The sequence below is a fragment of the Hyla sarda genome, chromosome 4 (assembly GCF_029499605.1).
Source record: "Hyla sarda isolate aHylSar1 chromosome 4, aHylSar1.hap1, whole genome shotgun sequence".
NCBI classification, from domain to species: Eukaryota; Metazoa; Chordata; class Amphibia; order Anura; family Hylidae; genus Hyla; species Hyla sarda.
The window spans coordinates 7477932-7494512 of record NC_079192.1 but is presented as its reverse complement, the minus strand read 5'-3'; the positions used below and the strand labels follow the sequence as shown (position 1 = coordinate 7494512).

The 16581-nt window shown below is 42.9% G+C and overlaps 1 protein-coding gene across 1 annotated transcript; it reads left to right on the top strand.

Annotated features, from left to right (window-relative positions):
• The first annotated feature begins 14589 nt into the window (after nucleotides 1-14589).
• Nucleotides 14590-15594, top strand: LOC130367188 (olfactory receptor 11L1-like). The gene has a single exon (XM_056569591.1). The coding sequence runs from the start codon at nucleotides 14590-14592 to the stop codon at nucleotides 15592-15594; it is 1005 nt and encodes a 334-aa protein (XP_056425566.1).
• The last annotated feature ends 987 nt before the right edge of the window (nucleotides 15595-16581 follow it).

Sequence of the window (16581 nt, the reverse complement as noted above, 5' to 3'; positions counted from 1 at the left end):
TTTCCTGAAATTTATAACAAATTCGGATTTGTCAGATTCGATTTGTTCATCCCTAACTGTATACTACAGAGACAAAAAAAAATCATACCTACACAGCTCATGGCACAGTTAAAATCTACAGCTCATGGTGTCATAAAACATAAAACAAAACAAAAATGTTCTGATATCATTATCATTAGAATCATTAGATATCATTAGAATTAAAATAAAGTCAGCGTGTCAGTTTTACCGTATTGTGAATTTTTTTCTTGCTTGGTAATACATTAACATTAGATGATAAAATAAAGTGTGCCACTGAAAAGTACAACTTGTTCCACCACAAAAAAAAAAAAAAAAAGAAAGAAATAATCCAACTTTTTCAATGGAAAAATAAAAAGTTATGGATCTCAGAAGGTGAGAAAAAAGAAAATGTAAGCCACAAATCAAAATTTCGGTGGCCATGAAGGGATTACAAATGCAACAACTCTTTGCACTCACTTACCATCACATAGCAATACTATACTAATATTATAATAGTCTTTTTTTTCCCCCTTCTATGACGCTGGCTCAGGAGCTGAGCATGGGCGAGGGCCCGTGTCTAATGCCGTATATCACTGATCACGGTGATTCCCAGCATTAGCCCCTTCACGCCCCCTCCTATAGACTTGCATTGAGGGGGTGGGACATGATGTCATGAGGGGGCGTGGTGACCCCCGCAGCCCGCATCCAGCATTCGGAACTAAATGTTCCAAACGCTGGGGAGTGGAGTAACCCTTTAAGTCTCCTACTTTTCCCTTACCTTATAATGTCAATGCATATTGAGTAAATAGTATTGAAAACTAGCAGTAAAGACTCATGGTTTTCATCATCTTTTATTTTGTAATATTAAATACTTTCCATATAATCCTTAATGTTATGACGCTACTTACAATCGTATATATGGAAGAAGCTCTCCTGAGGATCCATGACTAAGTGTTTGCTTCTGCGCAGTAGAGGCTCCGTACCTCCGCTGTGGCGGCTAAGTTCGCTGAAATGCTCAGGGAAGGGAATAGTGTCATGCACAGTGATGTCCAGAATGAATGCAGGTCTGGTGCAAGGATTTTTGCCACCCTAGCAAAAGCTAATTTTGCCACCACCTTGACTCTGCCCATTGGCCAGCTTACTACTGGGGTTACACACTATAACAAACCTCCTCCTTAGCTTACTACTGGGGTGACACACTAAAACAAGCCTCCTCAGCTTACTACTGGGGTCGCACACTATAACAAGCCTCCTCAGCTTACTACTGGGATGACACACTAAAACAAGCCCACTCCTCATCTTACTACTGGGGTGACACACTATAACAAGCCCCCTCCTCAGCTTACTACTGGGGTGACACACTATATCAAGCCTCCTCAGCTTACTACTGGGATGACACACTATAACAAGCCCCATACTCAGCTTACTACTGGGGTGACACACTATAACAAGCCCCCTCCTCATCTTACTACTGGGGTGACACACTATAACAAGCCCACTCCTCATCTTACTACTGGGGTGACACACTATAACAAGCCCCCTCCTCATCTTACTACTGGGGTGACACACTATAACAAGCCCCCTCCTCAGCTTACTACTGGGGTGACACACTATATCAAGCCTCCTCAGCTTACTACTGGGATGACACACTATAACAAGCCCCCTACTCAGCTTACTACTGGGATGACACACTATAACAAGCCCCCTCCTCATCTTACTACTGGGGTGACACACTATAACAAGCCCCCTCCTCATCTTACTACTGGGGTGACACACTATAACAAGCCCACTCCTCATCTTACTACTGGGGTGACACACTATAACAAGCCCCCTCCTCATCTTACTACTGGGGTGACACACTATAACAAGCCCCCTCCTCAGCTTACTACTGGGGTGACACACTATATCAAGCCTCCTCAGCTTACTACTGGGATGACACACTATAACAAGCCCCCTACTCAGCTTACTACTGGGATGACACACTATAACAAGCCCCCTCCTCATCTTACTACTGGGGTGACACACTATAACAGGCCCCCTCCTCAGCTTACTACTGGGGTGACACACTATATCAAGCCTCCTCAGCTTACTACTGGGGTGACACAATATAACAAACCCCCTCCTCATCTTACTACTGGGGTGACACACTATAACAAGCCTCCTCAGCTTACTACTGGGGTGACACACTATAACAAGCCCCCTCCTCATCTTACTACTGCGATGACACACTATAACAAGCCTCCTCCTCAGCTTACTACTGGGATGACACACTATAACAAGCCCCCTCCTCATCTTACTACTGGGATGACACACTATAACAAGCCTCCTCCTCAGCTTACTACTGGGATGACACACTATAACAAGCTCCCTCCTCATCTTACTACTGCGATGACACACTATAACAAGCCTCCTCCTCAGCTTACTACTGGGATGACACACTATAACAAGCCCCCTCCTCATCTTACTACTGGGATGACACGCTATAACAAGCCCCCTCCTCATCTTACTACTGGGATGACACACTATAACAAGCCCCCTCCTCATCTTACTACTGGGGTGACACACTATAACAAGCCCCCTCCTCATCTTACTGCTGGGATGTGTCGTGAATTAATAACTCAACTATGAATTATGATCATAAAAATGATTAATTATGAAAAATAAAAAAAACATTAAAATTATTAAAAATATCAAAATGATGACCTGGTGAATTGCAGACAAACCTAATCAATTCACATCTGAGTCTGTCTATTTCCTCAGATAACAGCAAGTTCTTTTTATGACGGGATGACATTAACGCTTAAGAATGTAGTTTTGCAATATACAATAATACACAGGTATTATAAAGTATGCAGATTTATTGGTTATAGGATTATGAACATAAATGAGCAATAAACACAATGACATATGCAAATGAATATCAATTAGATATTAGTAAACAGTATAAGCTTGTTAATTGACTACATATAGTAGAACAATACATGTGAATAGTAAGTAACTTGTTACAATAAAACAAAAGCCACTAGGTTAGAATATCATATAAGAAAAAGGTTACATATCACTGTGTTCAGAGGAACCTCATGATATTAAGATGGGCAAAATCTAATCATTAGACATCAATATGGAATACTAAATTCACTCCGCCCTCTTCTAACCACTACAAATCACATGACTCCAAGAATGGGGAAATCCATCTAAGATATATACAGTGAAGAACTATGATATACTTCCTCCCCATTCTGGACTATTTTCTATACATTATCTTGGTAAGACATTAAGACAATTAAATAGCAATGATATATGATCTTGCTCTATCTTTTTAGGAGGACGAACTTGAATCAAATTTCCTGTGTGGGAAATATAGTTATAACACTTAGCTTGGCGAGTAGGAATTCTATCAATATGTATAAGCAATTATTTAATGCTTTGATAGATTATGAGTCTTGATTTTTCTGCAGGTAAAATTAAGTCACACAATATCCTAAAACTATAATCTCAATATCGAGATCATTATTTTATTTAATTAATTTATTCCCCATTCTAAATGGTATAATCCCAACCACATTATCCCAATTAGTCTTAATTAAATGGAATACCATTTTTGTGTCTCTTACCAAAACTTTGTAAGAACAATACTTCTGCTCTGAGGAACACTGAACGGTCCATCTCATCGTCAGGGACAGCCATTGGGTCGGTACCGTTTGATCAGTCTGGCTGGCAGGTATCTCACATGGCTTTCATGGCATCCATCTTGTTGATCTCTTTGTCTTTGTGTTCTCAGCCTACAATCTACTGCTCAGTTAGAGCAGTACAGACTTCAGCATTCAGTAACCCTAACATCTGGTTTACCAGACTTTTTAATTAGTTAGACACACCCTCCTAAATTAGAATTCCCCAATGAATGTAGGTTGGGCGTGTACATATGGTGATGACTATGACATCACTTTACTACCCAGAATGCATTGAGCATATCACCCATAATGCCTTTCCTTTCAGTGTAATGTCACCTACCCATCCACTAGGGGCTGCTATTGCATAAGCAATTAGCATCATTACCATTAAGGATTAACTTGTCAATAATTGGTCTTAAACCAACATTCCACACTTGAAAGGTGGAGCCATTATTAACAATTCCGGTCTTACTTTTGACATCTATAAGTAATCAAACCCTGGATTCTCATAGACATAGAGTCTCCAATTGGACATCCAAAATTTATTGGAAAGATAAGAGTTTGATGTAGGTCTCTTTCACAGATGTGTGAATGTTTTAGAGAATGTAACCAGACCCCTTATCAGTCTCTTGTCTAAACACCATAAATAAACTAAGTAGACATCTCTACTCCCCGACTGGCATTTAGAGATGCAGTAAAGACTTTAGAATTATTGTGGTCTTATTTAGAACAAGATAGGATCCAAGACACAGAACCGGCACAGCTGCTGTGTATGGCAATTAGCGCAATATGTGCACTGATACTGAGAGCTAAGGCAGCGTTCACAACCATATGTCCAACAATCCTAGTGGTGCTCAATCCTCTCCAGATTACAACAAGTCAAGCAGAAGAAAGATAGAAAAATCAGGAGGCACTCACGTTCGGAAGGTCGATCACGGCTTCTTTATTGTAGATGCGGCAGTCTGCTGACAGCGGCGTGGGACGCCGGAGCGGTAGGAGTAACACTGAGTGACAATTGTTTCACGCCCCTCCGGGCGTTTCTTCAGACTAACCCGTCTCTGGATCTTCACACAGGTAAATACCTTCACCTTGCGTGACGTCACCAGAGGGGGGGAGGTAACTTGTTATACAAGATAAAACAGTTAAAAACATATACAGTGAATCCATAACAATTAATTACATGGAGTGCTACACAGGATTACAAAAACACACTAAGATCTAAACGGTCATTTAACCCCAGATTTCCCTGGGCGTTCAACTCCAGGATTAGCCTGGCTTCTCGTTGTAACAGGGCTCTATAATGATCTACTCCTTCCCTATAGTTAACCCTTTCTATTCCCAGGAGATTTAAACTAGTGGGATCTCCATTATGCTAAGGGTATCGAAAGCCCACTGCCTGCAATTCCCTCTTGCATTTTGAATCTTATCATCCTGAACATGTCAAAAGGGCTGTCCCTTATGGGCAGTTCTTGCGACTAAGAAGAGTGAATAGCAATGATGAGGATTTTAAATTGCAGGCACTGGACTTAAAATGACGCCTTATTGCTAGAGGTTATCCAGCAAAAGTTTTAGATCAGGCTCTAGATAGAGCCTTCAAACAACAGAGGAAGGACTTGCTAAAGGGGAAAAAACATTATAAAAAACAAAGGAATCAAGGAGATACACCTTCTTTTGCTTTGTCTTTCCGCTTTAGCCCTATGGCAGAAAAAAACAAGAAGGCAATTTTTGACAACTGGTTTCTGGTGCAAAATTATGTGAAATTGAGGGAATTTACTAAAAATAAACCCTTAATAGCATTTAGAAAATCCAGAAATCTTAAAGACGAATTGGTCCAAAGTAAGTTTACTGAAAAGAAACAAAATAGTGATTGGCTGTGTAAAACCTTGCCACCGGGTAATTACAAATGTAATACATGCAACTGGTGCAGTTATTTATGCATATATAAAAGCGTAAATATAGGTGGCAAATTTATACAGTTTAAGGACACTATATGTTGCAGAACCAGTTTCGTCGTATACATCATAATATGCCCGTGTAAAAGGTTTTATGTAGGCTGTACAAAAAGAGCTCTAAACATCCGTTTTAGGGAGCATGTACATTAAAAACCGGTCATGGTAGCCCCAGATTAATAGAACATGTTTTAGAACAGCATAATGGAGATCCCACTTGTTTAAATCTCCTGGGAATAGAAAGGGTTAACTATAGGGAAGGAGTAGATCGTTATAGAGCCCTGTTACAACGAGAAGCCAGGCTAATCCTGGAGTTGAACGCCCAGGGAAATCTGGGGTTAAATGACCGTTTAGATCTTAGTGTGTTTTTGTAATCCTGTGTAGCACTCCATGTAATTAATTGTTATGAATTCACTGTATATGTTTTTAACTGTTTTATCTTGTATAACAAGTTACCTCCCCCCCTCTGGTGACGTCACGCAAGGTGAAGGTATTTACCTGTGTGAAGATCCAGAGACGGGTTAGTCTGAAGAAACGCCCGAAGGGGCGTGAAACAATTGTCACTCAGTGTTACTCCTACCGCTCCGGCGTCCCACGCCGCTGTCAGCAGACTGCCGCATCTACAATAAAGAAGCCGTGATCCACCTTCCGAACGTGAGTGCCTCCTGATTTTTCTATCTTTCTTCTTCTTGATGTCTTATTTAGAACATACACAAAATGTCTGACATCATGCTCCTATTCTATGAAGCATATTAAACAGTGATTCATTTTTGGGGTGTAATTAGCTGTAATTAGCATGACAGATGACACACTATTACAAGCCTCCTCAGCTTACTACTGGGGTGACACACTATAACAAGCCTCCTCCTTAACTTACTACTGGGGTGACACATTATAACAAGCCTCCTCCTCATGCTGCTGGCTGAGTGAGTGGTTTGGATGCTGGTTGTCTAACTTTCTTGTGGTAGGCAGAGCAGCACCCCCATCAAGAGGGTGCTCTAGGCAGCTTCCTATTTTTCCTATAGGCAGAGCCGGCCCTGAGTGAATGCTACTTACGTAGTGTCAATACGTGCGCAATGTCGGGCCAACATCGTTGTTCTTTTGGCTAAGTCTATTTCCATGTGAGGAGGCTTGTGGAGGAGTACACATGTGCTAGATGTCTCTGAAAGGATGGCTGTTTCCTGTCAGTTACTAATGACTGGTAAGTTTAGAGGAGGATGTTTATTGGTAGAGATGGTAGGGGAATGCTTATTGGATAAACAGTCTCACAGGAAGTATCATCATATGATGTTGATCTGAGATGGCAATATGTCATTAGTGTTACTAGTGGTCATAGATAAACAATGAACCCCATTGGCTGTTTTCCTACTGAAGTCATTCTTATAAGGAGTAGGACCATTGGATACTGTTTCAAGGAGCTATTAAAGGGGTACTCTGCCACTAGACATCTTATGCCCTATCCAAAGGGGATAAGATGTCTGATCATGGGGGTCCCGCCTCTGGGACATCCTGTGATCTCCCTGCAGCACCTGGCATTTATTTAGAATGCTGGCTGCGACGTGGGAGGCTTGTGACATGGTGTCTCCCCCCCATAGACTTGCATTGAGAGGGAAGGCATGACATGACGAGTGGTTGCATGGCCGTGACATCATGAGCCTCCGGCACCACATCGCTAGTCACCGGATAAATGGGGTGCCGCAGCAGAGATTGCGGAGGCCCCAGCAGCAGGACCCCCGCGATAAGACATCTTATAAGATGTCTAGGGGTGGAGTATCCCTTTAAGGAGCATTATAATTGGGTGGATATGGTTTCACCTTCTGATGACAGAGGATATAAAAAGCCAAACGACCACCATTTTGATGTTCATAAGCTCGTTTAGAGCGAAACATGTCAGGGGGGATGTGTCTGTAATGTTGCCACAGTTTGAGTAGCCTAAGGAGCCTTTGGCTTATCATACTGATCTTCATATCAATCAATCACTGAGATTTATCTTGTTTACTTATTTGCAATATTGGTGATTTTAAATATAATGTCACTGTTTAATCATTCAATTAAAAATTATGTATTATTAGGGTTATTAGTGCCAAGTGGGGCCCTTTGGTTGTTGTGGTTAGACTACATCCCTTTCCCTAATAACAGTATTTTTGTTCTGTGCACTAATTCATGCTGTTGTAAAAGCTGGTAATCCTACACGGTACATCTCTGGGTATGTTGAATTTAGAGATAGGTTAAAGGGGTATTCTGGTGATAGACATCTCATCCTCCATCCAAAGGATAGGAGATAAGATGTCTAATTGCGGGGGGCCCGTCACTGGGACTTCCATGCAGCACCCGGCATTCTATGTGGGGCTGCTGCTCCAGTCTCACAGACCTCTGTGTTTCCGGGACTGGAGATGTGTCGTCACGCCAAGCCCCATCGTGAGGTCACGCCACACCCCCTCCATTCATGTCTACGGGAGGGGACATGATGGCCATCATGCCACCACCCATAGACATGATTGGAGGGGGTGTGGCGTGACATCATGAGGGGGCGTGACATGACATTACATCTCCAGTCTTGGTAGCACAGAGGTTTTCGAGATTGGAGCAGTAGCCCCCACCACTGGGGATAGTGGATAAGATGCCATTTACTGGAATACCTCTTTAAGAGAGAAGACATTTTTACTTTTGGCCATGAATAGTAGTTTATATATGACGTTTTCAATCCAAAAACACAAAACCATCCATTCTATTTTTAATAATTACTAGTCTTACATTTTTTTTCTTCTTGATTCTAATTTTTTTTATCTCCACAATAATGTCCTGCGTCACTATATTCATTTTTATATTCATTAATTCTGAATTCATCAACAACCCACAATTAATTGGAACCCTGTAGACTCATCAGACGATAGCAGAGATATCTCCGGGGGGTTCTTCTACCTGCTCCCTTGTCTTCATCTTGTAGATAAATATCGGCAGGTAATGCTTCACATTCAGGGGTCTGGTGGTCATAGAAGCTGACGCTGTAACATTGTCCTCCATGATATCTGGACTTATCTTTAGAACAGAACTAAAAGAAGAGCCAAAAAAACGAAACATGGAAATGAATGTTGAGACTAAACAAATATCTGATGTGAGTAATGCTGGGAAGGACTTGAAAATTTTTTAAAAGAATATTTGCATAGAAGCACCGTCTCATTCACATTATAAGAATTTATCTTAATTTCTTCATTTAAAAAAACAACAGCTTCGGGCTGAATGTTCCTGATAATCTTAGGCAGGTCCAGGATTTTTTATACATGACATATAAACATTAATGTGTGTATTCGGGAAAGTCTTCAGACCCTTTCACTTTTTTCCACATTTCGTGAGGCTGCTCCTTGTGCTAAAATAAATAAAGACATTTCAACAAGTTTATTAAAAAGGAAAAACTACAATTGTGCTGTGACATAAGTATTCATACCCTCTACTTTCGATTTAGTCAAAACCCCTTTGTCAGCTATTCCAGCCTCCAGTCTTCTTGGGGATGAGGCCACATGGTTTACACACCTGGATTTTGGGATTTTCAGCCATTCCTCTCTGCAGATCCTCTCGAGTTCTGTCAGGTTGAATGGGGACCATCGGTGGAAGACATTTTCAGGTCTCTTCAGAATTCTTTCATTGGGTTCAAGTCAGAGTGCTTGCTGGGCCCCTTAAGGAAATTCACAGAGTTGTCCCTATGCTCCTGTGTTGTCTTGGCTGTGTGCATTGGAGCTCAACCAAAGTGACCACTGGGTTCAAGGTCACCTCTCTTACCAAATTGGTGGGGCCCAATTCTTGAAAGAGTCTTCAGTGTTCCAAATTACTTCCATTTAGAAATGATGGAGACAATTAACTTTTATTTTGCCTTTCTCTAATCTATAGCTTCACATAATCCTGTCTCTGAGCTCTGCATGCAGTTCTTCCCCCCCCCCACGGCCTGGTTTTTGCTCTGATATACGTTTCCAGCTGTGATACATTATATAAACAGTCATGTGTCTTTCCAAATCCTGCCAAATGACCTGAATTTACAAGAGATGACTCCATTTAAAGTATAGAAACAGTTCAAAGATTATCAGGAGAAACAGGAGGGCATTTTTAATAAAATTTCTAAAATTCAGTTTTCAATTTGTCATTATGGAGTATCCATTGCAGAATGATGGAGGTAAACATGTTTTTTTTTTATTTTTTATTTTTTTTGTATATTAGCACAAGGTCACAATATAACTCAATGTAAAAAAAAAAAGTGCAAGGGTCTATAAACTTCTCAAATGCATTGTATATTGATTAGTCAACACATTAAAACCCCTACCTAATGTTTTTGTGTGACCCCTACTGCCACAATAGCAGCTGTTTACATGATTTTTGTCATGTTCCTAAATCCTGAACAATGTCTGCAGTGTGGCCGGTGCATTATCCTGTTGAAAGAGGCCACTGCCATTAGGGCATCCTGCTGCCATGAAGGGGGAGACATGGTCAGTACAATGGTCAGGTAGGGGGAGTGTGATATGAATGTCAGGATCCAAGGTTTGCAGTAGAGCATTACCCGTCTCCTCCCCTTCAGCTTGTCTTCATCCTAAAGGGCATCCTGGTACTATCTCTTCCCTAGGTAATTGGCACACATACACTTGACCTTCCATTGTTCCATGGTTGTTCTAATGTTTATACAGTGATCAGTAGTAGAACTCTTGCTGGTCTATAGCTATGTAGCGGAATGGAGTATGATACAATTCCATTTGTGTTCTAACATCTTTCTATCATGTTCAGCAGAAACTTTTCAGTATGTTGTACTACATTAGCTCTTCCGTGGGATCATACCAGATGGTCTCGTATTCACCCCTCACAAATCATCCTTGGGTACTGATGAACCTTTCTCCAGGTTATGAGTTATCCCATCTTGGACCAATTTGGTAGGTACTTATCACTGCATACTGGGGACACCCCACAAGATCTGCTCCATCATTTTCCCTGATTCCATTACATAAACTGACAACTCACTGGTTGCAAAATAGGAACATGTAAGATGAACATGCATGTGACATAAGCTTCTGCTTTTTTAGAAACTTTTTTTTACAATTTTTTTTATACTTTTATAGTCCCCATAGGGACTATTATCGGCGATCTTCTGCTCTGGTCTGCTCGATGTCAGACCAGAGCAGAAGACCCTGGGATGATGGCCAGAGCAGGTAAGGGGACCTCTGGCCGCTATGTTGGATGATCAGATCCCTGCGGCAGCGCCGTAGGTGATCCAATCATCCGTGTAAACACCTGCATTGCCGCAGATGCCGTGATCTGTATTGATCACGGCATGTGAAGGATTAATAGTTTACATCAGTGCAATCGCTGATGTCCGCCATTACCGGCGGGTCCCTGGCTGCTGGTAACAGCCGGGACCTGTTGTTCATAATGCAAGCCCCAGTCCGCTGTTCGCCTCATGTGCATACGTAAATGTACGTCGTGGTGCGTTAAGTCCCACCGCATCATGACGTACATGTATGTCCATTGTCGTTAAGGAGTTAAAAGCAGTGATTAAAAAAAAAAATAATGGATGTTAAAAGAGTTGATGTCTCAGTCTTTCCTAATGTGTTCCTGGCTTTGAATTTTAGAACTGCTATAAAAAATTTTGAACACACCCTAAGGGAGGTACTCTACAAATGAGGTTTCTTCACGAATAACAATTAAATCACAGGGAAAGTAAGAGCGGGAGTTTTTGGCAAAATATTTATAGTTTAAAATTCTAAATTTTATCTCAAACTTACACAATTCATGTTCGCCCATAGACTTCACTAAACCTTCTCCTTTAATCAAAATAAGGTAACATTCTTCACTGAGCTTTTAAGAAATTATAGCCAAGAATGCCTTGAATAAGTAAAATTAATTCATGGTTAAAGGGGTATTCCAGGATTTTTTTATTTTATTTGACTGTGCTACAGGGGCTGTAAAGTTAGTGAAGTTCATATTATAGTGTTTGTGTCACAATTCGGCTTACAGGTTGTGGATCCACTGTGTCAGCGAGGGATTGGCGTGGACCGTGCTGGTGGACCGGTTCTAAGAGGCTACAGGTGTGCACCAGAGCCCGCCGCAAAGCGGGATGGTCTTGCTGCGGCAGTAGCAACCAGGTCGTATCCACTAGCAACGGCTCAACCTCGCTGACTGCTGAGAAGGCGCGGGACAGAAGGACTAGGCAGAGGCAAGGTCAGACGTAGCAGAAGGTCGGGGCAGGCGGCAAGGTTCGTAGTCAAGATGGATAGCAGGAGTTCAGGTAACACAGGCTTTGGAAAACACTAAACGCTTTCACTGGCACAAGGCAACAAGATCCGGCCAGGGTGTGCAGGGGAAGTCATGTGATATAGCCAGGGAGCAGGTGGAAGCCAATTAAGCTAATTGGGCCAGGCACCAATCATTGGTGCACTGGCCCTTTAAATCTCAGAGAGCTGGCGCGCGCGCGCCCTAGAGAGCGGAGCCGCGCGTGCCAGCACATGACAGCAGGGGACCGGGACGGGTAAGTGACTTGGGATGCGATTCGCGAGCGGGCGCGTCCCGCTGTGCGAATCGCATCCCCGACGGCCATGTCAGTGCAGCGCTCCCAGTCAGCGGGATTGACCGGGGCGCTGCAGGGAGAGAGACGCCGTGAGCGCTCCGGGGAGGAGCGGGGACCCGGAGCGCTCGGCGTAACAGTACCCCCCCCCTTAGGTCTCCCCCTTTCTTTGTCCGGTAACTGCTTCCCATGGGATGAGGACACCGGGAGTGATTGAAGGGTTTCCTCAAAGGCAGGCCGTACAGCAGGAGTGGGAATGGGGAGGGAGGGCAGAGGGTGAAGCTTGGCACGGGACAGGGTGACACCAGGACGGGGGCCATGAGGAGGCACTGAGGCTTGCCCGAAGGGACTGGGAGGGGGGGAGAGGCATTTCTTGTGGCAAGCAGAGTCCCAGTTCTTGATCTCCCCGGTGGTCCAGTCAAGGGTGGGAGAATGAAGCTGGAGCCATGGCAGACCGAGGAGGACCTCAGAGGTGCAGTTGGGAAGGACGAAAAATTCAATCCTTTCGTGGTGGGGTCCAATGCACATTAAGAGGGGTTTTGTGCGGTAAATCACGGTGCAATCCAATCTAACTCCGTTGACCGCGGAAATGTAGAGCGGCTTGATGAGACGGGTCACCGGGATGCAGAATTTATTCACCAAAGAATCCAAAATGAAATTCCCAGAGGCACCAGAGTCCAAGCAGGCCATGGCTGAGAGGGAGGAGTTGGCTGAAGGAGAAATCCGCACGGGCACCGTGAGACGTGGAGAAGCAGACTTTGAACCAAGAGACGCCACACCCACGTGAGCTGGGTGCGTGCGTGCGTTTCCCAGACGTGGAGGACGAATAGGGCAATCCACCAAGAAATGCTCGGTACTGGCACAGTACAGACAAAGATTTTCTTCCCTACGGCGATTCCTCTCTTCCTGGGTTAGGCGAGACCGATCCACTTGCATGGCCTCCTCGGCGGGAGGCCCAGGCGTAGATTGCAACGGATACTGTGGGAGAGGTGCCCAGAGATCTAAGTCTTTTTCCTGGCGGAGCTCCTGATGTCTCTCAGAAAAACGCATGTCAATGCGGGTGGCCAAATGGATAAGTTCTTGCAGGTTGGCAGGAATCTCTCGTGCGGCCAGCACATCCTTGATGCTACTGGATAGGCCTTTTTTAAAGGTCGCGCAGAGAGCCTCGTTATTCCATGATAATTCGGAAGCAAGAGTACGAAAGGTCAGACGTAGCAGAAGGTCGGGGCAGGCGGCAAGGTTCGTAGTCAAGATGGATAGCAGGAGTTCAGGTAACACAGGCTTTGGACAACACTAAACGCTTTCACTGGCACAAGGCAACAAGATCCGGCCAGGGAGTGCAGGGGAAGTGATGTGATATAGCCAGGGAGCAGGTGGAAGCCAATTAAGCTAATTGGGCCAGGCACCAATCATTGGTGCACTGGCCCTTTAAATCTCAGAGAGCTGGCGCGCGCGCACCCTAGAGAGCGGAGCCGCGCGCGCCAGCACATGACAGCAGGGGACCGGGACGGGTAAGTGACTTGGGATGCGATTCGCGAGCGGGCGCGTCCCGCTGTGCGAATCGCATCCCCGACGGCCATGTCAGTGCAGCGCTCCCGGTCAGCGGGACTGACCGGGGCGCTGCAGGGAGAGAGACGCCGTGAGCGCTCAGGGGAGGAGCGGGGACCCGGAGCGCTCGGCGTAACAGTTTGTACCTGTGTTTGATGGCTGATCTCGCATTTCTTATGTGGTCTTTGCCCCGGATGTTCATTTTTAGCAGTATAAAAAGTGAGTGCTGTCTCTGGCCTTTGATAGGTTGCAGTGTGACCCAAGACATTACATCACTAGACAGGTGTTGAAAGGGAACCTTTCAATGGGTAAGGCAACCGCTGGGTGTGAAATCATTCTCCCCAGGGTTGCAGGAAATTGGAGTTTCAAGCACAGCAAGCATGGCAGGGAGCTCAACTGTGCTGTAATGGGTGGGGTGGCTGATGTGTGGAAGGGAGATAAATTACCTCCCACCTAGAAACAAGGGATCCTGGGGATTGTGGTTGGAGGGAGGGAACACAAACATAAAATAGTCAATTCACACAAAAAAAACAGTAGTGTTATGGACGACTCAGGACACAGCCATTTACCACCAACACAAGCACGGATCATTCCTAAGCATTTCCATTCCTTTCTGGCAGGAAAGTATTAAAGTCACCTTATGTTGGATAACCCCTTTAATTCATGTCTTCTCACATTTTTCTCTATCTCAACATATTTCTTCTCCTTCTTTCCCATCTTGGGCTCAGAAATTATGTTTTTGTACACTTATATATAGTTTTGTAAATAGAGAAAAAATATAGTCTCTTTGGTCCTTTCTTCACTTTAGATGTAAATAGGATTGTTAGATTTTATTACATCATATCAGCTGTAATATACAGTATGGCAGATTGATCAGAATTGAATGGACAATAGAGCTTGGTTGATAAACGGAAACAATAAAGTTTTTTTGTTCTGGTATCTTCTGTTCTGCACACAGGAGAACAATCTGTCTGCGGTCACTGAGTTTTTCCTCTCAGGATTTCAAGTCAGTCAAGATTTAAGAATTGTCCTTTTCTGTCTTTTCCTGTGTATATACTTGTGCACAGTATGTGGGAACCTCCTGATCATCACCCTGGTGTCAACCAGCAAGAACCTTCACACCCCCATGTACTTCTTTATCTCACAGCTGGCCACCAGTGACATTTTGGTGATCACAGATGTTGTCCCCAAGTTGCTTCATATCTTACTGAATAATGGGGGAACCATTACTTTTAACGACTGTATAACTCAGCTTTACTTTTTTGGCGTCTCAGAAACATCTGAATGTCTTCTCCTGGCTGTGATGTCTTATGACAGATATGTGGCCATCTGTAATCCTCTCCGTTACTCTTCTATCATGACAAGAGGAAATTGTGTTAAATTGGTCATTATCTGTTGGGTCATTGGATTTTCTATTATTTTTATTTCCACCATAACTATAACAAAGCTAAACTTCTGTGGTCCCAATGTTATTGACCATTTATTCTGCGACATTATCCCTTCACTAGAACTTTCCTGTTCTGACACCTTTATTGTTCACTTGGAGATGTATTTATTAGGCTTTCCAGTTGTCTTTATTCCAACCACCATCATTATAATGTCTTATACTTATATTGTTTTATCAATTCTAAGGATCTCATCCAATATCAGTAGACAGAAAGCCTTCTCCACCTGTAGCTCCCACCTCGTTGTGGTCTCCATATTTTACTCTACTATGTGCAGTGTTTATGTTGTACCAACAAAAGGTCTAACACGCTCCATGAGTAAAATCTTCTCCCTGCTATATACTATGTTTACTCCTATGGTTAACCCCATTATATACAGTCTGAAAAATAAAGATATTAGGAAAGCCGTACAAGAAATACTACATAAGTGGGTGATTTGGTAAAATATGAATGATATAATATACATCAGTGAGTTTATAATCCAAGATCTTGGTTCAAAGTGTGCTTAAACTTCCCACACACTTTTGACATATCATAGTGTTTTTGCCCCTGAAGACGGTACTAAAAATATGCTATGCCTGTTATTTCAGAAAAATAAAAATAAAAAATACATATATATCTATATATATATATATATATATATATATATATATATATATATAAAGAAAGCAAGTCAACGACCTTGAAAATGGGACATCAACCGGGGCTCAGACTTCTGAATGGGTTAATACAATGTCATTGTATAGATGCAAAGCAACATTAAAGAGAGTGTTTTAATGTTGTTTTACTACAAAGTTAAAATTAGAATGCATCTTTGTATTAAAATTATTGTTTCCGGTTTGACCGGCACGGTCACTGGACCCGGAAGGATTCTCCACTATTGTTTTAATATCCCATGTGCTCCCAGTTCTTGATCGCCTGACGAAGAACCCGGTCCGGGCTAGAAAAGCTCTCTTTAATGTTGCGTTGCATCTATACAATAAAATTGTATTAACCCATTCAGAAGTCTGCGCCCCGGTTTATGTCCCATTTTCAAGGTCATTGACCTGCTTTCTTTCTATTCATTCCACACCGGATTTCCCAGAAATTTCAGAAGGACCAGGAGGCTGCAACTCTATGCTATATGCCATCACAGACGTTATGCTCTCGGCGTAACTCTTTCAGGTAAGGGTCCAACTTGGCCCGAGATTATCATCTATAATGCCTTTCCCATAATCATGGGTTTACCCGCATGAGGTGCGCACCAGTCTTTTTCTTTCTTCATTTTCTACTACATATATATATATATATATATATATATATATATATATACTCAGATTTACCAACTTAAATTTTGTGGGGGTAAATCAAACATGGTGCCCAAGAATGATATGTAATGTTCTGCCTTAAACTTATGTTCTTACAGACTGTACACATTCAGCAGGTGTCAA